At 35.5% G+C, this 24,414-nt stretch overlaps 2 protein-coding genes across 3 annotated transcripts; one reads left to right on the forward strand and one right to left on the reverse strand.

The window, feature by feature from the left end:
• Nucleotides 1-5,227: 5,227 nt before the first annotated feature.
• LOC106129059 (protein tilB) lies at nucleotides 5,228-6,545 on the forward strand. The gene has a single exon (XM_013327500.2). It carries the CDS (start codon nucleotides 5,228-5,230, stop codon nucleotides 6,515-6,517), a length of 1,290 nt encoding a protein of 429 aa, XP_013182954.1. The 3' UTR covers nucleotides 6,518-6,545.
• Nucleotides 6,546-6,641: 96 nt separating this feature from the next.
• Nucleotides 6,642-23,007, reverse strand: LOC106129058 (annulin). Of its 2 annotated transcripts, none has more exons than XM_013327498.2 (12): nucleotides 22,587-23,007; nucleotides 14,046-14,270; nucleotides 13,609-13,887; nucleotides 13,205-13,356; nucleotides 12,689-12,929; nucleotides 11,469-11,629; nucleotides 10,428-10,613; nucleotides 10,011-10,121; nucleotides 9,096-9,275; nucleotides 8,411-8,611; nucleotides 7,799-8,041; nucleotides 6,642-7,479 (listed from the first exon to the last, which is right to left on the reverse strand). In XM_013327498.2, exons 1-12 carry the CDS (start codon nucleotides 22,717-22,719, stop codon nucleotides 7,288-7,290), a joined length of 2,304 nt encoding a protein of 767 aa, XP_013182952.2. In that variant the 5' UTR covers nucleotides 22,720-23,007; the 3' UTR covers nucleotides 6,642-7,287. The 2 variants fall into 2 exon arrangements, with proteins under 2 accessions (XP_013182952.2, XP_013182953.2); XM_013327499.2 differs by lacking the exon at nucleotides 22,587-23,007 and adding an exon at nucleotides 15,370-15,559.
• Nucleotides 23,008-24,414: the final 1,407 nt, after the last annotated feature.

Genomic DNA, 24,414 nt, shown 5'->3' on the forward strand with positions numbered 1-24,414 from the left:
CTGAAAATGAATCCTAATTTTGTCCTCAGTCTTCGTCGTCGATATTACAATACAATACAAATTGTCTCTGAACCTAATCTTCACATACCTAAGGCAAGTAGCATTAATAGTACTACCGAAAACAAACATTACGTTGGTGTGTTCGCTAACACGTTCTCAAAACAATGCAGCATTATCATTGTATGGCTCGAGATCGACAGGTCCACGCCCAGTCTCCACCGGCCGTCTCTCAGCCAATATGTAAATCACTGAGACGTTCGCCTTACCTAGACATTCATAAATAATCATATGTAAACTATTTGAAAGCACCCAAGGTTCACATAGTATCCATCTAGATATCTATTTAGCATCCTATTCGAAACTCTTCTGTTACTGATCGACTAGTTAAAACTACAACGCATAGGAAATATGCATACATTTGGCATTACCTAAGTTCCTTGTATAGTAGAGCGCTAAGAAAGGATTTCTTTCTAAATTCTTATGAGATCGGATAACACGAAATATCTGAATACGAAATTGCGGTCGAAGTTATGAATCTGAAAAGTTACTGGACCATAAGACTAGGTCAGTAAACGTAGACCTGATTTCTCTTATAAAAATCTAAATGATATTACTGAGTACCTACCCGTTGTAGAATTCCAGATTATGGCATAAAGAAGTATATTAATATAATATTTAAGAAGCTGAGATGTAATGGTGTACAGCAGTCGAAGCCTGAGAACGAAGTATTCGGGCCCGATGACGGTGCACATAGCGAAGGAGGCCGAGCCAGCGCCACATGCGGCATGCCATGCCTATTCATGAGCGACGGCTGCGTTCAGCCCCCGGCTCCCCGCATTTGAATAAATACAATTAACTTGTTTGTTTTACTTGGCCCTTCACGCCCCGGCGACCCGGCCTTCCGGCGAACGACACATTGCTTCATGTCATAACGCGATCTTCTATCACGTATCGCGAAATTGAAATTTCGGGATATTAATGCCGAACCGGCTAATAAAGCTTATTCGGCAGCAGGCGGCTTCTCAAAGGCGAACTGGCTGCGGCGCGCTGCACTGTTATTATCTCAACACCATCGCACTCGCACCTAAACTGTTCCTTTTTTACCAGACGCCTCCGTCTTCTTTCCTCCGTTGCTAGACGAGCGGGACCTCCGCTCGTTTATACTAAACTGGGCGTTCCTTCGACGATTTATCATTTAGCGTAGCCTACAGACATTATTTGAAACGCATTAAAATCGTGGTTGTGGAAAATTTGTCGGCATCGGAATTAGTACTCCTCTCTGGGTCCGAGTGCATAATTTATCGCTTAAGTCGCATCCGCTGCGAGTTGCAAATGCACAGATACTTCTAATTAGAAATTCATTGGCCCTAATGACCCAACTTATAACCTTGCCTCAATTACTCTTCAACATTTTTACTAATAAATAGATATAGCTATTGCAGTGCATTTAATTGAGTTTGCAAATTTACTTACACAGAGGAAGTTCTTGTACTCTTGTTTATCCTCAAATACTCAACCAAATAAACCTTTTTGACCATAGACATTACATGCGTGTTCCATGGAGGACAATGGATGCGAGCAACAACTCGAGTCAGATGTCCTTATAATGTGGCCGCTCAGAATATGGTCAGTTTATAAGAATCTATTGTAGACGCACAACTAAGGATAAACTACCTATTTCTTACAACTTCTTAAACTATTACGCTAAGAATTTTTTATACATATTATCACGTCTTCATCCATAATGGGATAGATAGAGCCAACAAGCTCAAGAAAAGACTAGAAGCTCACGTTCAACTGTATTTAAGGTTCAAATAGTGACAAGTTGCTAGCCCATCGCCTAAAAGAAGAATCCTTAAAGTTATAAGTATTTCTCGTGATTGATTTTATCTACACGGAAAGAAAAGCAGCTGACAAACACTATGTATTTTCTGATGAAAGTGCAAGCTTCCGTACTGCTCTGGTAGTGATCTACCAGAGCAGTATGGAAGCTTGCACAAGATACCCAAACACACCTCTGCAATCATTTGCACTTTTTGGTAATGATTCTCATTTTCGTTTCCAATTTTGAAAAGAATCTACTATACCACCTATTAATCCAGATATTCTCATACGTTCTTAAGTTAGAAATGCGGTCGGATCGACGCGCGTCGTGCTCGTGTCTTACACTGCCCTGAGGAAGCTGTCACAGGCAGCGCGAACATCTGATGAATATGTATCGGCAGGCCTCGCCGGCGCCTTGTAATTTGAGCCTCGCCGGTAATTATTTACGTGAGAATGGCCAGTGCTGCCCCGCCCTGCGCCCGCGTCGGGCCCGCGCTCGCCTGCGCCGGAACGAATCGTTGATTGCACGAGATATACGAGTGGATGAGATGCCGCCGTGAGATTGCCGGCCACGCTTCGATGCCTAGCGCCGACTCCGTTTAGATCACTTGTGTTACAGGATTTGCGACATGAATTCTTTTCTTATAACCTTGAGCTTGGAGAAGGTCACTTGACTTTTTAGTTCAGATGATCATTAATGTTCGCAGCTATCGTACACATCTTTGCAATATAAAAATATATACCTAGTGTTAACAAAAGGGTATACTTATATATTTATCCACCCTAGCTAAAATTTACTGTGGACAAATTATAATAATAGCATAACTAGAAATGGGCACCGCCGACGCCCAAATTGTGAGAAACAACCATGGATCTACAATCTTCCCACCATGATATGGTCTTATGTCAAGTATGTAAAGGAATATCTCTAGAGAAATTACTGTTACTTTAAAGTTATCAAACAAATAAATTAGGGAAGCAACACTAGCACAACATTCTGACGTGCGGTGCTCATCGTCCCGTAGACCAAAAAAAGTCTAACAGCATGTTGTCATCTCAGCAGTCACAGCCAAAAACGTAGTGATTACATACTCTTTAGCCGCAGCAAAAATACGTTCGCCGTTGCCTAGCTCGACAGACAGATCACCGCTTTACAGTAAACGTAGTGTTGCCAACATAAGATTTCTTCGGTAACTATTGCTACATATAATGATGATCAAATATGAACATTATGTACCTTTCGACTTTGATGATGTAGGTTCACAAGAAAAAAGATCCTCAAGTACCTACATGAAAATAATCCACATGTATCATTTCATTATCACTATCACTACACACTATAAAATAAAGTCGCCTATTTCATCTGCATATAAGTTTGCTATAATCTGGGCAAGTTGTGGTAGGATGTTGTTTCTGTTCAAAATTATGGAAAGACAATTTTCTGAGGAAGGTTTATATCTATAAAAATACTACACGTGCGAAGCTGGGGCGGGTCGCCAGTAGGTACTAGTTAATTCAAGTTCCCAAAACAAATACCGATTTCTGCAGCAGTTGTCTCATCATATTAACAACATAATTTAGCAAGTCCTGACAAATAAGAGGACTCAGACGGTTGGTCGTGAGAAAACATTTTGTTTTACTCTTCAAAAACGAGGCCCCGGTGTCGGAGTGATGACGGTTGTTGTGACGTGTCCTGACACTTGCGTGCAGAGCCTTCCAGCTTGCATTCACTCAGCGAACCGAAAACTTTGCATTTGCTGACAACAGACCATCGATTTACAAAATAAAACTCATTGAAAATATAAGTTAGGTACGACTATTACGTTCTAATTATTTTTAAAAGGGAATGCTTTGCATTCGACGGGTAAACTTTGGTTTCGTTTACCTATCTTTAAACAACGACGTAAAGATTTATTACGTAAGCAGCTTGTGTAGGTATATCCCATCCTAAAGTAAAAGCCTGGAGGATTTATTTTGTTACATTTTTGGTTATCGTCTAAAAGTTATTTTCACTTATTAATTAGGTCTAATCCGATGAATCAGTTCATTTTAATATAATAAAATATATTAAATTATTAAGAATTGTGACAACAAGCAGTACTTAGTCGACCGACCTAAAATTGTTTTCTTTTTTGTTCTATGTAAGTACTAACCTACGTTGTTCATCTCCAGTTTAATAATTTGAAGCACGTAGTAGTAGGCTTTCATATAACATGATCAACTTCAATCGCGCTAAAAGTAACTTAGCGCCATCTATCGGGCTACTCAAATATTATCTCTAAAGAATGAAAGCTTTGCCGAAACCAAAGCAGAGTAAGTTTTAATAGAAACGGTATATCTCAAATTCGTTGAAGATTATTAATGATTAGATATAACTATAATGGCTTCATTTCAATAATCCACTAGGCCACTCGCGGCTTGGCTATTTGTTTAATCAACTAATGTTAAATTGGTTGCTTTCAATAAGTGGGCACGTCGTGTAAGTCAGGCCGGTATGCGGGCCCCTGCTGAGCGCAGCCCCCTAAACACACACAGACCGCGGGGCGCCGCGCTCTGCCCTCGCCCTGCCACTAATAACACCGTCTTTCCCTCTGTCATGCCTTATTTCATCCCAACGTCTCTTGTTTTTTCCTCGTCTTCGCTTTTTCGTTGTGTGAGACGATCCTGAATATTAACAATAAAACGATTTCTTGATGATAGTAATCCTTCATCCTCATTGTCTTTTGGCATTTTCGTGGAATAATATATGTTGCGCTCTTGCGACTTGATATCTGAGCGTCACATTATAAATGGCGTCGTTTAAAATATTTTAATACCCTCTACATCACGGCGATATTAATTTAGTACGCTTGAGTGGAGCGGAGTCGGTGCCACCGATGGAATGTTAAATGACGGATTACCAACCGTCGAGATGGAAAGATAACCTGAACATCTTGTTGGATTCTACCAATGGTCTTGATCCCTACTTCCTAATAAAGAATTACTGCATGATATGATGAACAGAATAAATTTCAAATTAACTGTAAAATTATATTTTTCTTCAATAAAAATTAAATGGTCACGTAACAAAAGATTAATCTAATATAAATCTCAAACCCAATAAGTATTTCAATTACTAGCACTTTTGCTTTGAACTTCTATCCAACAAAATTAACCCATCATTTAAGATTTAACTCTTCCGATTTCTCCTTATTCTTCTTATGCGTTACACTCTTGTCAGAGTGGTCGTGGTCGTACAGAAGGGTTAGTGGCTCCTTATAGGTAGATTGTAAATAGTACCTTAGCAACCAATGAATCTGTTTATATTCGCTTTGGCAACCGTTGTTATGATTTTTATTTGTTACAACTTGACGTTGCTTAATTTGGTCAGGATCATATAGTAATTTTTATTTTCTTCGTAATAATGGTGAGAATAACTGTGCAGATGGTGCGAAATAAAGCAGAACATCATGATAGACTTCTCGGTCCCTTAGAAGAAATTTCACTTCACCAAGAGAACATTGAGAAAATCGAGTTCATACAAGACTGGTGTCCGAAACTGAAAATTCTTTTGATGCAAAGTAATTTAATAGCTAAAATAGAAAATCTTAATAAGTTAAAGAACTTGACATATCTTAATTTGGCTTTAAATAACATAGAAATTATAGAAAATCTGGAAAGATGTGAATCATTGCAAAAGTTAGATCTAACTTTGAATTTCATTGGGGAAATAGTAAGTGTGGAGAATCTAGTAGACAATTATAATTTAGAAAACTTATATCTAACTGGAAACCCTTGCACTGATTATGATAACTATAGGGATTTTATTATTGGAACGTTACCACAACTTACAAGTCTTGATGGCAAAGATATTGAAAGATCTGATAGAATAAAAGCATTACAAAACATAAAAATTATTAAATCTGATATTTTATTTGAACAAGAAAATTACAGACATCAGCGAAGGAAACAAAAATCTCGACTTGAACGAGATATTTCGGATAAATGGGAAAATGAGTACAAAAATATGGATCCTGATGAACGAAATAAGAAATTTTGGGCTGAGAAATGTGAACATGCACCTGAAGTTCGTCATGAAATAGAAAAAATGCGTCAACTAAAGCTTAAAAGCTATGAACCTGAAATAAAAGAGGAGGAGAAACGGCAATTTAAGTTTTTCGCTTCAGATGGTAGACCCTTTAATATTAATCAGGCGAAAATAGACTTTACGTTCAATGATATGGAACTTGATAAATATGTATTAGATTTAGCTGTTTATAAACACTTAGATACAAGTTTGGTAGATGTTGATGTTCAGCCCAATTATGTCCGGGTGCTGATTAGAGGCAAAATATTCCAACTCCATCTACCGGAAGAAGTTGACACTACTAACTCAACTGCACAGCGCTCGCAAACAACGGGGCACTTACTAGTCACCATGCCAAAGACAAACGTGGTTATAAAGAACCCTAAGACTCTCAGTGTGAGAAAAGCTCCATTTATATCGGATCACACCCCAAAGGATTGTCAAATAAATACGGATCAGACCAAAAGAGAATATTTAGAAATAGGGCCAGCTGACAATATTCTGGATTTTACAAAAATGAATAAAACAGTCACCAAGCCAGTCTATATAGACCCTAGGATTCAACTTGGAGAAAAACAACCTTCACCGGAATTCGTTGATAACCCTGAAGTTCCTGATCTCATATAATCAAGATTAAAATTATATAGGCACCTACATAGAAAATAGAGCTTAGCTTATTGTTTCTTCAATATTTTAGCGCTTCTCTTCAGTTGAATTAATTAAATAATTTATTAGGTATATAATCAACGAAGTATTACTCAGGTTCTGTATTTTTTACTTTTTTAAATATATTTAGTTTTTTATAGTTACATTATTATTGCTCTTAATATCTTAACATTAATGTTATCTTCTAAAACAATAAATATCTAAGGATAGCTTAAAACTACACTTTACATAAACTGAACATCTGTAGCTATTATTTAAAAATATCGTAGTAAATATTGTAGTCATAAATATTATACAGAAATCAAATTGTTGTACTAACTAGGCGTCCACTGTAGGTAGTCGTCACATAACATTTCTTGTATTCAGAAAAATATTACATACCTGTTACAAGATTTATTTCATTATTAACAATGCTGTAAATTAGGTTTTAAGTAGGTATAAACTTTAAGTAGTTAAATTTACCTTTTCAGAAGTACACTTTTTGGTCGCATTTAAAATTGCCATTTAAAAATATAAGTTGTTACATTATAGCGAAAGAAGTATGCAGAGATCGTAGCAAATCTAGTATCTGCCTACCCCTCCGGTAAAGAGGCGTGGTGATTTTATGTACTATGTTGTAAAGTTTTTCCACACAAATCATCACTGATTTTAACATTCTTGTTCCAGATAGAAATGTACATATACATAAAGTAACTATGTATTTCCAATTGATATAATATGACAGTAGGTATTTATATTTGGTGACTCTCATTAGTCTCTGTGGAGTATCCGTTTGTCTCTGGCGGCATGGCAACAATGAATGATAGGAATCCGTCTACATCCTTCATCTCTTTGGAGCTGAACTTAGCTGAGATCTGGTGACGCCCAGCCCACGGAGGTGTCAGCTTAAATTCGGCTTTTGCGAAGGCTCCAGGGGCGACATTCTGAAAATGTTTAATGTTTTTTTATGTAATTAAATGATGATTTCGTAGTTTTTGCTTAGCAATGTTATCTCAATACCACTATTTCGATATGTAATTGTTTAATTTGTTTATTTGTATTAGTTTCGGTATGTGATTGTTAAGTAGTGTCTATTCTATTTTCAAAATTAAATCTTTATATTTAATAAAAGAATCTAAGAAGAGGCTTTTGATCATTTTGTCTATAAATACATGCATAGCTCTCACCTAAGCCTAAACTAGGTATGAAGGTCTGGAAAAATCCCTTTATTATATATATTGACAATAAAAATCAAAAGCTTACCTCGTCTAACTCTATCTTAAGTTGCTTATCCAAGCCAGGTCCCTGAATATAAAATTTGCCACTCTTCAACGGGATAGGCAGAGGGTTTTCCACCTTCACGGTGACCGTGAATTCCTTCTTAGAGACAGGTTTCCCGTCGATCACAATCTTGATGTCTGGGTTTCGCACTCTGAAGTCATCTTGCGCGAAATAGTCGAAGTTTTTGTCAACTATCGACGCTAGGCAAGCAATGTTGAATGATGCCTGAAAATAAGTAAACAATGTCAGTAGAGATTGATGAATTGACGATAAAGTCACAGTTTTGTTTCTCATTGTTTATTTTATTTCTTTTTATTAGTCAAATAGTTTTTAGAAAATCAACCCATAGCAATTTAGGTTCAACAATGTTGATCTATTCATACGTCAGTTGTGTTTTATCATGACGATGTTTCGGGGTTGTTGATATTTTACAAGTAACCGTTTAAATATGTTGAGAATCTACGAGCGTCATGGATCAAAAAAATTAAGGTAAACTACAAACTTAGATATCACACACGATAAAGCAAATAAGGCAGAAAGACCGACTCTACATAAAATAAAGATAAAAATGACTTATTCTTTTTTAATTCTCACCTGATCAACCAGTTTTGAGTAATAGTCGTCGAAGGTCACAAGCATTTTCACTTCTTCCTTCGCTATTGGTGCGACCTTAACGTCGAACTCGTACCTCTTCACCCCATCCCCTGTTACCCCCGTGTACGTGACTGTGTCCACCCTCAGGGTTCCCTTGACTTGATGCTGTTCTTCTGACGATCGATTCTTTATATGCAAAATCTGTAAAAATTAAGAGCGTTATAGTTATTGAAATAATTTAATCAGATATTGAGTTCCTGAAACAGCTAAGAATACCTACTGGGATACAAACATACATAGGTATAATCATGTTGTTTTTCCTTATGGGTAGACAGAATCAACAATCTCGAAAAGACTGGAAGGCCACTCGCTTAATACAGGAATTGTGATTCTAATAGTAACAGGTAGCAACCTGGTTGGGCTAGCAAGCTTAAAAGAAGAGTCTTAAGTTTATAAGTCTTTCCCTTAGTTGAATTTTACAATCTGAACGCGAAGAGAAACTACTGGCACATGTTTTCTCTTCGCTAAAAAACTAGCATAGAAACTTGCACCAGTTGAATATGCGCCTATTTCTTTGGCTGCTTTTTACAGCAACGGGAAGAGGGAGTGGTTCTATTCTCAAGTACACATAACCACACGGCATCTACAACTACTTACACAAACGTAATATGTGAAAAATACTTACAACATTGAAGTCCTGACCGATCTTTATGTCATCCCTTAGTTCGAAATCGAAAACAATGTCATTGAATGCGTCATTGAGGTAATATCGAGCGAAGATGCTTTGCGACTTCCGCAACGCCTTTTCCATCGTTACTCGCTCTTCCCACGTCCTCTCGGGATATTTGTATAGACTTGTGATGTCCTGGAAATTGTAATCACATATGATACTCGTTAGTAATAAATTCTATTGCTGCATAGTCTAACGACATAGTTATTGCTTCCCTGATAATAATTTTCATTCGCTTTACTATAATTATTTTGCTGTACTTAAAGCCTAGAGTAAAAAAAACTGATCTACTCCCATCATAGGAATGAATATATGATTGACTTTTGTAACTGCGCGAAAAGAGAAACGGATCTACTGTATAAATACTAGCTACTACTAGCTTTTAGCGCCATCTACAAAAACCAACAAATTTTACGCCACCTACAAAATAATTTAGGTTTTTCGCAAATCCCATGGGAACTATAGTCTCAATACTATATTTAGTCACGTCACATATAGTCGGTCCGTAACGTTTATATCGAGATGAAAGGTACCACATGTCCTTCTGCAGACTCTGAATTATTGTAAAAAGTACCTAGATTAAATCAGTAGATGCACAGGTTACAAATAAACTTACTTTCGCATTTACAATATGAGTTGGGATTATTGTTTAATTCCGTGATAATTAAATATTAAAAACTTCATAGCTTTTAAAATACCTGAATAAATTTATATTCAGGCGCCGAAAAATACACAGCTGTGGTGCCTGTTGTTTTAATATGGATACTACTTCTTACTAGGATATTTGCGTAGCCGAGTTGAGTAGGCTAATGCTGCCTTGTTGTCTTTGAAAATATACGCCACGTGTAAGTTAAAAAATGCAATAATTACCTCTCTGTCCATTTTCCCGATAGATTTTGTTGAAATATTTTGTCCAATAGATGTTGTATCTCTTGCCAACAGTTTCAATGGTTGAATTTCCCCTGAATATTTCCATAAAATCTGAAATTTTATGAAAAAAAAACACGGAATAAATTTGGTATTCTATCGTTAATCAAGCACTAAACGGACTAATTTGATTCACAAAATCAACTATAAAGAGATGTACTATTTATTTATTTAACATTTTATTGCAAAAAAAACTGTAAGTACAAAGAACGAACTTATTACCGTTTTGCATTCTCTACCAGTCTACCAGCTGACCAAACAGAAAAACTTTAAGTTTTACTATGCCCTATAAGTAATCATTAAATGGAAATCACTTTTGATAAGACTCTGTTACGTTTAACTCAGTAAAAGCGAAATTACCTTATCAGCGTTGACCTGTGCGAACACGTAGCCAGTATCGTAAGGTCTCTGAAGTTCACCGTCCCTGACCGCTCGAAGAGATGAGGGTCCACACCGGTACATGTCTTCCGAAGTCTCCTGAGGAGTAGCGTCGATAGCTTGCCAACCACCGTAATCTGAACCCAGGTCGGGACGTTCCATCCAAACCTGCGATGAAAAAAATAACTTTTATTAAAAGCCTTTAGGAAATAAACACAACATTGACATATTTAGGTTTTTTCCTAAGCAGGGCCTTAGTAGATATAGTCGATATCATAATTACTTTTTCATATGATTTTTTGGAATAATAGTAAGCTGACTTGTGTATACTTACAAACATTTTTTAAAGAAATGTGCTGCACAAGGTGGCCCGCCTACATACTTCGTTCATTGTTGCTCAATGCCAAATCATAAACATGTGTTCAAGACCAAATCTGAACTCATAACCTGAGTTATTCTGAGTATTTGATATCGAAATTGGTTACTCTCAGCGTAGAGTTTATGACTAAGACGCGGAAACTATTTATAGTTCTGCTAATCTACATATCACGACAGAAATACGATTTGTAATAACCAGATGTAACAATACCAAATGTTTGCATGCCTAGAATTCGAGTGTAAAACAAACTAGATGCCTGAGATAAAAACAAACAAAATGTGCGAATGTGATGAAGCTGACCTCGGTTGTTGGATTGGGTTGCCATGTTAACTGTTGTGGATCTAAAAACAATTTTCAACTATTGTCTTAAATCATCCGTCAAATATGCATTTACGAGTTAGGTAGGTAAATGCATGTTTGACGGAAGATTTGTTACCTATCGAATGTATTATAAATAATACAGGCAGATTTAAGACAATAGTCATAATAAGTTGTGTCATGAAACAAAAACTTTCCCTGAGCTACGGCTCGATTCAGAATTTCGCGAATGGAATAACTACAAGAAAATTATGTAATAGACTAATAAATTTGAAGTAACGGGAGAAATTCGACGCCCGCCGTCGCATACAATAGAAATAGCTCACCTCGTTCCAAACATGGTAATTCCACACGGAATCCCTGGTGAACTCCTCCAGGGTGTTTCCTTCTTCATCCTTGATAATGTCGATGGTCAGACTACCTTGGCTGTCATGAGCAGCATCAAACCCTGTCACCGGCCTGCATGGGATGCCCAGCGCCCTGCAAACTAGTGACAATATTACAGTTATATCTACTTCCTACTTAATTAAAAATAAACAAGCTGAAGTGACATTATCAAAAGCAGGGGGAGGAATCCAGGTTAAGGTATACACCACACAAGAAAACACACAGGCATACTGTCTATCTGATGACAGATAATTATCGCCGCGTATTGATGTATTCCGCAATACTCGGTAATTTTGTACGTAATGTTTTATCGCCTGTATTGCCTTAAAATTTAATCGAAAGTAAAGGATTCGTAGGCCATTGTGTCTTCAACTGTGTACTGTACTGTGTTGTATTTTTTAATGACCTGAAATAGTATTATTAAAGTATTATTTTAAAAAATCATTGAAAGTAAAGAATTCGTATAGATACCATTATGTCTAACTTCAACTGTCAGGGAAGTCCCGTTCAAATTAGCCCTCAGGCATTATTCACAAGCAGATATGTAAATAGGTATCATTAAACTGTTTGTGTATAATTGGTGAGTAGGATTTTCTCTACACCCGATATATACAAATGGTAAATAATTGGGGTTCATTAGCTCCCATAACCTTTTAAAACTTCTTTTATTTATCTATTTGGTTGGGTTGGATGACCACCTTCAGACATGCGTAGGCACTATTATTTAGAAACTGGCATGCTAATTACTTCCATTGATAAATGGAAAACATCAGATATTCGACATACTATAACAAGGCAAGTTAATGAATGTCATGTTCTTTCACCTACGCTTTAAGACGTCATTTTATATAAATAGTGGAACTAGAAGCTAGTTTAGTAGTTGCCGAGACTGTTCACCTAAAATATGATCTTTTGTTCTTTCTAACGGTCTAATTTATCACTGTACTTACCAAATTTTATCAAACAAATAAGCAAAAAAGTCATTTAAATTTTATAATCCAAGTACCTAGTAATAGAAGTTTAAATTAATGGTCCATATAATAATAATACAAACAGATATATTTGTATAATTGTATAATTATTATATGGACCATTGATTTAAACTTCTGCAATTCACCTAGACCTTACCCATCTTATAAACGGTTGTTAATATACCAACCTGTGGTTAATACTCCGGCATAGACCCAACACTGGGCATATTTTACCGGTTTTTTCTTTTCGTAATACTTCTGTAATATCATCAACGACCCCACCCACTTCAGCGGATGAGTCCCTCCGCTGTAGTCACTGAGATCTTTGGCCCAGTTTCCAAACAACACTCCATTGTCATCCTGAACGTTTACAGCAGCCGAAAGAGCCCGCACTGTTCTGATAGGATCGCTTCGAGCCCGCCCTTTAACCTGAAAAATTTTGGTAAATAATTTAATTCAGAGTAACGATTTGTCATAAAATTTTAATTTGGTTGGTTACTTTTCATTTTGAATCTAAATACTTCAGACATTAAACCAAAAACAGGATGGAAATATGGACACGGACGAACCTTTAAGAGATACAGGTCAAATACCTCAGAAGATTAGATTTCGCTATAGTACAGAAGTAGCTATAGCGAAACCAAATCTTAATAAAATAACATAAGGCTAGTGAAAACGGGAACGTCAAAAGTTTAATAACTTACTTTTCCAATCTCTCTGACTAGATAAAGAGAACAATCTAAGATATCCTTCTCATACTGTGCATAATTCCATGGAGTAGGCTTGATCCGATTGTACACACCTCTAAACATTAATCCACCATCTTCCTGAATATACTCCTCGCGGTGGCTGTGACCTAAAATGTATAATTTCCAATTTAAAAAAAAAAAACGAAAATACAACACACAAGAAAGCACGCCTCTTTCCCGGAGAGGCAGGCCGAGACTATATCTTTTCACTTTCCACGATCTCTGCATATTACTTTCGTTCCATCCGCATTCATCATACTCGTATGTCTCTTCATACAGTGCTCGTCTCGTTTCCACAGGATGACAATATAATAATAAACTTTCAATAATCTGTAGTGACCCACTGAGAGATAGATTACCTGGCATATAAACGCTGTCATTTAAGCACCAAGGATTGAACAGTACATATATAGGCTGAGGATGAGTGTAGCTTAATGATCCTCCATCGGCTAGCCTAGTGTCGATGTCAAGACGCCAAGCAGCTACGATACAGTCTGCAGCGGGCGTCACCGCCACCATCAGGTGAGAATCCATTTGGCCTTCGTACACTGCAGTCCATGCTCCCAAAGTTTCCGTTCCCTTCTCAAGTAATGGAACAGCTGCTGATGTGTCATCAGATGGTCCACGTTTTTCTACATCTACATGGAAAAAATAAATAAAAAAATAACAGACATCAAACATTTATAAATTTCCATTTATGAATACTTTAAGAATACACCTGAATATTTTACACCGCTTTTGGACCATTCTTGTTTCAACGAATAAAAAAGAAAGATCTATCGACCTTAGTACCTACCTGCTACATAGAAAATGAAGGAGACGGCATCTCTATCGGGATCGTATGGCCGGTTCAGAAGCAGATCCAACTTGAACGCCTGACCTCGTCGCACTACCAGACATCTGTCGACAGTCCTCGTCATGAGGTTAAACTTGCTGGTGTGATGATTCTCGCCGTTCGTATCATTGCAAAAGTCGATGCCTTGGATAGCGAGGACGCCTTTTCTGGTGCCATCGATGACATCTGAATAATAATAAATAATTAAATTAGGGTATGATGCAGTAGCAAGGAGGCGAATACTCTTTGTAATTATTTAAATAAAGAGTAGGTTTAGAAAAAACCGTTTATTTTTATTCTAATCAATGATACGTTGAAAATCAAGAAGGGTACTTTTCAATGTGAAATAGATAGAGAGAGATATGAGATAGACTGAGAGTGTCCTATCAAATATTCAGATATAGTCATAAGTTGCTTGCTGTTCGCCAAAAGAAGATCCCATTCAAAAAAGAATATTTTATTGACTTTGTTACACTGGAAGAAAAGTAGGTAGGTACCTACTTAACTAATGCACAGCAAGATAACATTAAACAGGTAGTCGTTCATGTAGGCGAAGTCACCTTATTATAATTGAAGTATGTACCTACTTATAGTATAACTACAGTACATAATAAGTATTATTTATCCTGCAGTACTTGTATTGACTATATACTTAGATAGTCAATGTGGTCCTAAAACGTAAAACATTCATAGATTTTATTAAAAGCCCTATAAAATTGATGAGTTCTTGTTTTATCTATATTATAGGTTTGTCCTAGTAAAATAAAACTTAAGAAAACACAAATGTATCTCATGAAAGTAAAACCTAGTTTTATATGAATTTCATTTACACTATGTATAACATTTCAAACTGAATAATGAAATTCAAAACGGCAACTGATTCACCTTGGACACATAAGTGCTAATCAAACTATTCAATGAGAATCGTGGTATATTCGTCATTACTCAAAATTTTCGCAGCTCTATAGTTGGATGCCCGCCAAATGATCGAACACTGAATTTACAATTACCAATCATTAAATTAAGAAATAATAGTATGGGGTTTAACTGTAATTTTTATCAACCGTAAAGGATCACCAGACTTATAAACAAACTGAAATAGGTTACCTGTGTTCATTATTTTTTATTAATATTTTAATCGTAAAAAAAGTAAAACATTCACCTTTGTAATAAGATTCGATGTTTGATATGATTATTATTAATAATAGGATCAAACATCGAATCTTATTACAATTAAATCGTAAAATACACATACGAAACTTATTAAACTTAATTATGAAAATACCTGGTTGAAATGGCACGATAATATATTTATGACGCCTTCCAAAATAATGCCTCCACAAGTTCTTAAAATATTCCATTTTTCCTTAAAATATTCAACTACTTGAATAATTTCTCAAACAAACTGCCGTAACTTTCTCAAAAATATCATCGCGTTACTTTTCAATTTCCTGCGGTGTTAGAAAACGTGCCGTTCTTTTTGCATGCCGCAGACGACTGTGGTGTCCAGGCTCGGCTGCCAAGCTATACCACCACAAGCGATGATGTCATTGAGTCAACAAGACGAAACGCTACATCCCGTTACCAAGAAACGAATCTATATTCATTGACAAATCCAAGGTTGGACCATATTAGTCATATATCTAATCAATGGGCCAAAGTTGTGATCACGATTGAGAAAATAGATTGTTCAGTCACATAAAGTTTACAACTTTTGCGTCAAATTATCAGTTTGGTACTTAGATTTATTTTGTGATTCAGTGCATAGTAAATAGTCAACAATGGATGTGACAAGGAAACAAAACCAGTACCTAACATAATAATTTTGTCGTCTCTATTAACATCAATTAACCTTCCGTCCTATATAGATCTTATTAAATTATACCTACTGGCCAATGATACGGACAATCAATATGAGTTACACGCAATTCGAGGATGTTCTGGTGAAAAGTCAGGTCTAGTATATAATATATAAACGAAGATTCCACGAAAAACTTGATCACTGAATAAAACTTAATTAAGCATACGGGAATTGTGGCACGTAGAAAGATGTACCTAATCTCTGCCTACCTATTCGGGAATAATGAGGTATGGGGATGATACGGCTTAATGTAAGCTCTAGCTTTGATTGATTGGTATGGACAACACATACACCATTTCTGTGGAAGTAGGTAAAAAAATATTTGCCCGCGTTGGGTATCGCACCCAGGACCAGAGAAAGAAATAATGAATTGTAAACCGGAACTGTCAGTGAAGACCGTACAATATACAAACATTCTAGGATTCTAGAAGTCTGATTCTCATTTGGTTTTTATTACCTGTGACTGTGTAGGCAGAGACGTTCTATACCGTTAATGGTTTCATATGAAGAACATTTAATTTTCCCACACAATCCATAGACGGTTACAACGTGGGCTAACACCTATTATGGTTATCCTCGTTGCCATCAATGCAGATGCTCGTGCATTTGATTAATTATTGTAAACTACTATAGAAACAGTAATATCTCTGATTAATTGAGCAATAAAAAGCACCATAGCACATTCGTATGTAACATAGTTTTTACCCGGGGCATTAAACTCGTGGAAGTTTCGAAATAAAAAGTACCCATTTACCGAAAAGCTTTACATGCTCGTACGTTAATATTGAAGTAAGTACCTGTAATATATTTTTTTCTTATAAATTTTATTATTAGTTTTTAAACTAATATTATAACTATCTTCTACAACAACAAATTATATTTAAATAAGCTATCTTAACAAATGCGAGTTAAGTATCAATCCATTGACTGCACATGAGTAATTGTTGTAAATTGTGTAATTATAGACAAGGAGATAAAGTCAATAACATAGAATTCTAAATAAATTATTCAGATTTCTATTGGAAGATACAACTTACATAATTATTATTTTCTATTTTTATTATTTCTGACATATTTCAAGCAGTTTCAGTTACGCAGTTTTGTCATGCGTTCTTTCAAAATAAATTAATATTCTAATTGTATACGAACGGTCTCGATTTCAAAGACTTCTCAAGGGATTTCTGCGTTCTACGCGTGAATTGTGGCAATAATTAACTCGTCGTTTTTTACTTCCGTGTAGGTACAGTTAATTTTACTAACGTTCTTTAACTTTGGATGTACCAAAATGTATATAAACTATTTAAACTATAAACGTATATCCCCAAATATTACAAACTGTATTTAGTCAAATGAAAAGAAAATAACAACTCTTAATAAACTTTTAGTTTAATGTAAACTTTATCCAAAGAAAAATAATCTAAAAATAAAGGCTTGATCATTGAAACAGCATTCAGGTTACAAAACCAAAATTAAGCTTTCAATTTACTTTACTTTACCTGCAAATTATCTTGTCAAATCTATAATGTAAGTACTTTGTGCACTATTTGAGCCAAACAGTACTTGGTTCTAGTAAGTGACCAGACGCCTTCTGTTTTAGCAAAACTGTTCGACCGATTTTGGTCAGATTTCAAAATCTGACTTCGGGTTATACAGAAATGATATATTAGATGCGTACCAAAATAAATAAGTATGTATAAGACTCTACCGTTACTCAGTGACTGACTGCGAGACAACGCACAGTACATTTCGCTAGGTCTATAAATATGACATGAAGGTTCCTTATGTGCTCTGGAAAGGCTCTAAGACAAGGTATTTCCGAAATTCTCACGTGAACGGGCTGAACGCTTAGTGCCTAATTTAGCTATCATGATATGACTAGCGAAAAAGCGGCCGCAAGATGACATAAAACCTCGTAAGATGTAACACAGAAATGATGTCACGAAATACGTCGTACAATGCGGAAAACCGAGGCGGTCAATGGCGTGTTTTGTTTACCAGCCGAGAGCCGGAGGCATGAAGCCAGCTAGTTCACCTTGACTAGTGAGTGACAACATCTCACAGCCGGGCTATATCTCATAAACCATTCCTCCGCACTGAGAGTATGCTCGGTTTTTGAACCGTGTACCGGTTAGCTTAACAGTACAAACTATTATTATCTTTTAATTTATTGTAAAAATCATCTAGACAATTCAAAGAGAAATAATTAACAGAGTACAAACGATTTTTAAGATAAAGTAGCAAAGAGCGTGTCGCTTCACATTGTTTAATAATATTACTAAATTTCGTTTATTTTTGTTGTAACTGAAAATATTTGTAGTGGCTAAACATAAAGCTACAAATAGGTATCTATCTGTTTGTTGAAACAAGTGTAGGTACCAATAGTTAAGTAATTGCATGTTATGGCGGTCATGAAACGCCTGGTTAAAATTAAAATTTTAATACAAGTAGAATAAAATAAAAATAATAGGTGTGTTACAATCATCCGATCATTAGATCTTTCAGCCTGAAAAAGAAGGATACCTACTTACCTAGAAAAATTCTAACATTGATAATCAAGTAGGTACATATTCAGTTTTATATCATTAGATCCAAAGCGAAAAATAAAATATTTAAGATTTCATTGAATGTTTAAAACACATTTGCCATATATTAGACACATAGAACCACAATATCGTTCTGATATAATCTATAATATTATAAAGCTGAAGAGTTTGTTTGTTTGAACGCGCTAATCTCAGGAAGACCATTTATTGAGGAAGGCTTTAGGCTATATAACATCACGCTGCAACTATAAGGAGCGAAGAAATAATGGAGAATGTGAAAAAAACGAGGAAATTTACTCATCCTTCAATGATGCCCAAAATAACTATTCCACGCGGACGAAGTCGCGGGCACAGCTAGTTTAAGCTAAAATTTAAGCTTTCGTATCATTATTTGACCTACGCCAATTAGACCTACTGACACAAAATCAGTAAATGGAGTAATAAAATTGCGCAAGATTCTGACTCACCCAATTCAAGATCCATGATCAAAGGCATACCCCGGAGTCCTCTCCAGAGTGATGAGAATGCAACCGAGACTAATGCCAGGAGGAAGAAGAATCAGTTGCACAATCCTGTACTTTGCGTTTCTCCTAACTAGAGCTCTAAATAAATGCCGAATTCTCCCTCATAAACAGGTATTTTAATATGATCTCGTTCAATATGATGAAGCAACTATTCACATTATTATGTTGGTACACGTAAAATGTGCACGGGCCCATAGGGACCATAAAGGTCATTTGGGAGGCGTTCATGGAGCTGAAGCCAACATGAAGAGGCCCTTTGGTACCTTTTGTTCTAAAGTGAGATGGCTGCAGCTATGGAGATCTGTCCCTTGATGAACCATTGGGATACGCTAACGGACAGCCCCTCCACAGCTGCCAAACTAGGAAAACCTTCCACAGAGGGCGATGGGGTCGTCATGTCCCTACGCCTAAAAATAATCGTTATTATTATTAGAGTACCCGAAACCACGGAGCTTGCATGAAGAGAGTTATGAATGTGGGTGAAGCGAAGGAAGTATGCAGAGATCGTGGCAAGTGGAAAAATGTAGTCTCTGCCTACCCCTCCGGGAAAAAGGCGTGATTGTATGTGTGTAGGTATGTAATTATTCATTGAATGAATCATCAGAGCTTATTGTTTTTTATTAGTTAAAGTGTACCTATATATTCATAAGAAGAATGAATTAGTCACATACATAGATAGGAGAGTGTCAAAGGTCGTATATCTTTCGGCAAACAATCTAAGCTTAAACACGGATATCCAAAATTTTTTTAGCTTTGCAATTTTTGAGGTAAACAGTAAACGACGATATTTTTTTTTTTTTTTTGACTAATTACTCTCATTGAGTTAGCGTCGAAGTAAGTTCGAAACTCGTTTTACGAGATACTAACTCAACGATACTATTATTTTATAATAAATACTTATATAGATAAACATCCAAGAACCGGGACAATCAGAAAAAGTTCTTTTCTCATCATGCCCTGGCCGGGATTCGAACCCAGGACCTCCGGTGTCACAGACAAGCGTAGGTACTACCGCTGAGCCACAGAGGCCGTCAAAGTTGATATTTTCTTTTTTTTAAATTTAATTATTGCAACATCACGTAGGTATATAATTATGGTTTTGTGTGAAGATTTGTTAGGTATGTAGGTCTTGGTAAATCGATCAATAGACGTATCATGATAAGCATCTAAGACTGCGCTCTTAACGACTTTATAAACTCTTCATTATTATAGAATAGGTAATTATGAAAAATAAGGTTATGTTGCATAACTTTCAGCAAGGTATCATACGTTGATATTTTTATTATGACATTGTAGATTCGATATAGGTCAATATTTTTATCTGTACTTGATCATGCTAAAGTAGGTAATCAATATTATCGTAAATCATGCCACAAAAAACAATATCATGCTAAGTTTATAAGCCAGTTTACATAAATATTGTTACTGAGTTGCACGGTCCCAATGTTCTCAAATCTGGATATACGCCAAACACGTACAATTTTCCATGGGAAAACTAGGTCATCATAATTATAAAATTTGTGGGAATGGAATATCAAGAAGAGGTTTTTATTAGTTCCAAATAAAAAAATTTATCAAGAAATACCTTGTTGAATCCAAAAATGGCCTGTCTTTAATAAGTTACTCACATGACGTGGGTCGATTATAGTTACTCCTCCATGATTTCATTAAATTCATATTTTATTTATATTTATTTATATTTGTTAGCATTATGAAAATACCCAAAACAGATCTTCATATCAACCCTATTAATTTCATAACTAAATATTTACAATTTTGCACTGAGAGAAAATGTAGATAAGTTAATACCTACTCTTTTTCTCGACTAGAGTTTTTCTTAAGGTTTTTCTTTTGTAATAATTTCCATTAAGAAAATAACTTTACACTGAACGTCAAATTCTTTTTCTTTGCCAAATTTTGTCAAATTCAGTATTTTATAAATATCATTTACGACAAACAAAATATAGGTAATTACTCTCTATGAACATGCGATAAAAAATATACCTATCTTTTTATCTTAAATTTTTATTAACATAAGCTTATTACAGACTCTGACTTCGCAGACGACGGCGGTCAAATTAACTGGATTTATTTTTGAAACAACTTCTTAAGATGATGGAATATAAATCTCAGGTTAATGTTTATTTCTTTTGTGCAACATCGACCTATTTTCTGATATAGCTCTTTGATTTACATTTTCCACTCTATAAGAACCTACTTCCTCACACTCATTTAGTGTCTAGTTAGTTATATAATACATACATACATATAATAGCGTCTATATCCCTTGCAGGGTAGACAGAGCCAACAGTCTTGATAAGACTGATATTCAAATAGTGACAGGTTGCTAGCCCATCGCCTAAAAGAAGAATTCCAAGTTTATTATTATTATAAGATTTGATTTAATTTTATCTATTTGATTTTATTGAAAATTGTATATGGATCTTTGTTGTCTGAAATAAATGAAATTTGTTTATTTATTATAAGCCTATCCCTTAGTCGCCTTTTACATCATCCATGGAAAAGAGATGGGGTGGTCTTATTCTTTTTTCTATTGGTGCCGGGCACCACACTATATTATATGTACTCATTTGTGAAAAATTTACTCAACATGTACTGGACGAATTTATGTTATTGTGCGCAGCGAGAAATTATATCTGGATAGGACTTAGCATAGGTTTTATAGTTAAAAATTAAGGATGTCCTGGCAAAAGGTCAAGTCAAGCTTGCATGAACTTGCATGAAGAAAGTTATGAATGTGGATGAAGCTGAAGACGTTTGCAGAGATATTGGCAAGTGAAAAGATGTTCTCTCTACCTACCTCTCCGTGAAAAAGGCGTGATTTTATGTATGTATATAAAATGAGTAAAACTTTGTATTTTTGAAAGTAACTTAAGGTTTAGAATGTCTAGGTACTATAAAAAATTGTCACTTCAACATTTTATAAAAATCTCTCTCGTCACTAAGTATTAGTTCGAACTAAGTACCTTCATACTTATACCAAGTTTCTGCCTAATAAACTAAAATTAATTTAACGCTCTGTTATTCAACAATCACTCATCCGGATGTAACTGACGATAATTTCAATTTCACTAGGTAGGTACGCCTTAGATATATTTATCATTGAAGACTAATTTGAATTTAAATAAGAAGGGAAGTATTTCGTGTGTAATTTAAAACATGTCTAATGAATAATAAAAATCAATTAATTTACAAATAAAACTTAAAATAAGTATTTAAATAACAAATATTCAATACGTAAAAATTTGATAAATAATAAAAGCCTTTCACCTTGCTATTAATCTTCATGCATATTTATAAGTTGACGTAATCTCAAAGAACGGGTTTCTATTTTATTCTTCCTTGACCTTTTTCTGGTCTGGTCTGTAAGCCAAAAAACATATACCTTCTGGTAATCAGCTATTATTATACCCTCAGATGGTTAAAGTCGATCAAGGGAACATTAAGCTACCAATTTATTTTAAAAAGATGGTGGCAACCATATTCACCTTTTCCTATGTACACAGTTTTACTGACTCCTTTAAACAAAATTAGTCTAGTATGTTTAACTTACCATTTGAACTGTCCAATCGAGGAGGTCTCGGCAGATCCCTGAGATCATAAGACTCGCTCTTGAAGCTCTTGCAGCAGGCACATCTATAACAGCACCCAGCAGCTGACGCCAACTTACTCTTTACTGCGCCCATAGTCCGTTATAATTCACAAAATTCATAAATCCTATCAATACCACGATACTCGGATTGTTTACCACTTAACACTTATCACATACAGAGTAGTGAATATTTTTTTAAAAAGCTGCGCTTTGGTCTTCTGCTTCTGGGTCGAATAGTTTAAGCAAATTTGTCAGATATTATTTGACTGCCGCGAAAAATGGCTGCGTATAGCTATAATTAAAAACGTACAACTTTTATTAAACTATTCACTCACGAAAGATTATTATTTTCTACTTCGATAGGTGCGCGTGCGCGCGTCTGCGCGAGATCAATTCGTATGGCGGGCTTCTCGGCACCTTCGATCATTTAGGTACTTACGTGTGTGACCTGTTATCAGAAGGTTGCAGCCCATTCACATTGATGATGACACGGTTCATCGAGTACGTATTGTATTAGCCTACTTTAATTAGTCACACTCACTAAACTATAATGACTCACTGCTCTAATTTCCATAAACTTTTAGTACTTTATTATATTATTGGTTTTATGTAACAGGAATACAACTTTAGGGAAAATATATAAACAAAAACAGCAATAGTGTGAGAAAAATGTTCACCAGCCGTCCGCCTTCCGTATCTAAGCTTGATTTCCATCTATGCAGTGTACTATAGGTCAACTTACTAGTCGGGCACTAAAAGTGAATGAAAATGATAGAGGTACTGATACGTAATTTGGCTGGATTGAGAATTTAGACTATGACAGGATGCTAGCGTATCGACTACCTAATAATAAGTACTTAAGTTTATACCTAATACTTTCCTTTCTGTGCCGTGTAGCTACAATAAAAAAGAGAATAGGACCACTCCTTCTCTTTCCCATGGATGTCGTAAAAAGCGACTTAGTGATAGGCTTATAAACTTAGGATTCATCTTTTAGGCGATGGGCTAGCATCCTGTCACTATTTGAATCTCAATTCTATCTTAAAGTCAAAACTGTTGGCTCTGTCTACCCCGCAAGGGTGGGACGCCTCGCAGACGTGATTATATGTATGTATGTATAAAACTTTTCCTTGGTTGAATAGATTTGCTTAAGTCTGGGTGCGGGAAAAGATGAAACTACCATAGGTACCACAGTATACATACCTCTATAACATACAGTATATTATGTTTATGCTTTTTTCGATACCAGAGTAGCATACATCTTAGTATATAGTATATGTATACCTACTGCTTAGATTGTACTTATTGAAAGTAATTTAAAACTAAAAGTGACTCTCTTCCTTATAGACAGATTATTAAGTGATAAATAATGAATGCTTGTGTGCGGCACACATGATTATGTTAATTTACTGCCAATGACATCATCACTTCATCATGTAACATACTTTATATGGTCCCTAAATCTAAAATAGTGGCGACTAGATTTTCCCTGTCTTCCAATAAATTATAATTCCATGAAAATATGTCACCAGTAAATCATCACTCTATTCTACGAACCTATGTTAATGAAATATATACCATTAAAAAAGTATTTGATACTTATTTGCTTCTTTACGACATTCCTTGCGCTAGTAATACTATTAATGGTTCCATGGCGCTAAATGACATCACCCACATTATAACTTCAATAAGTATAGGTAGATCTCATACTTGTAGTTCGATTAAACATAAACATATTTGTAGATACTGATATTCAATTTTTAAACTTCAGAAGCCTTTAGTTACTTAA

Source organism: Amyelois transitella, chromosome 2 (assembly GCF_032362555.1).
Source record: "Amyelois transitella isolate CPQ chromosome 2, ilAmyTran1.1, whole genome shotgun sequence".
Classification (NCBI taxonomy): Eukaryota; Metazoa; Arthropoda; class Insecta; order Lepidoptera; family Pyralidae; genus Amyelois; species Amyelois transitella.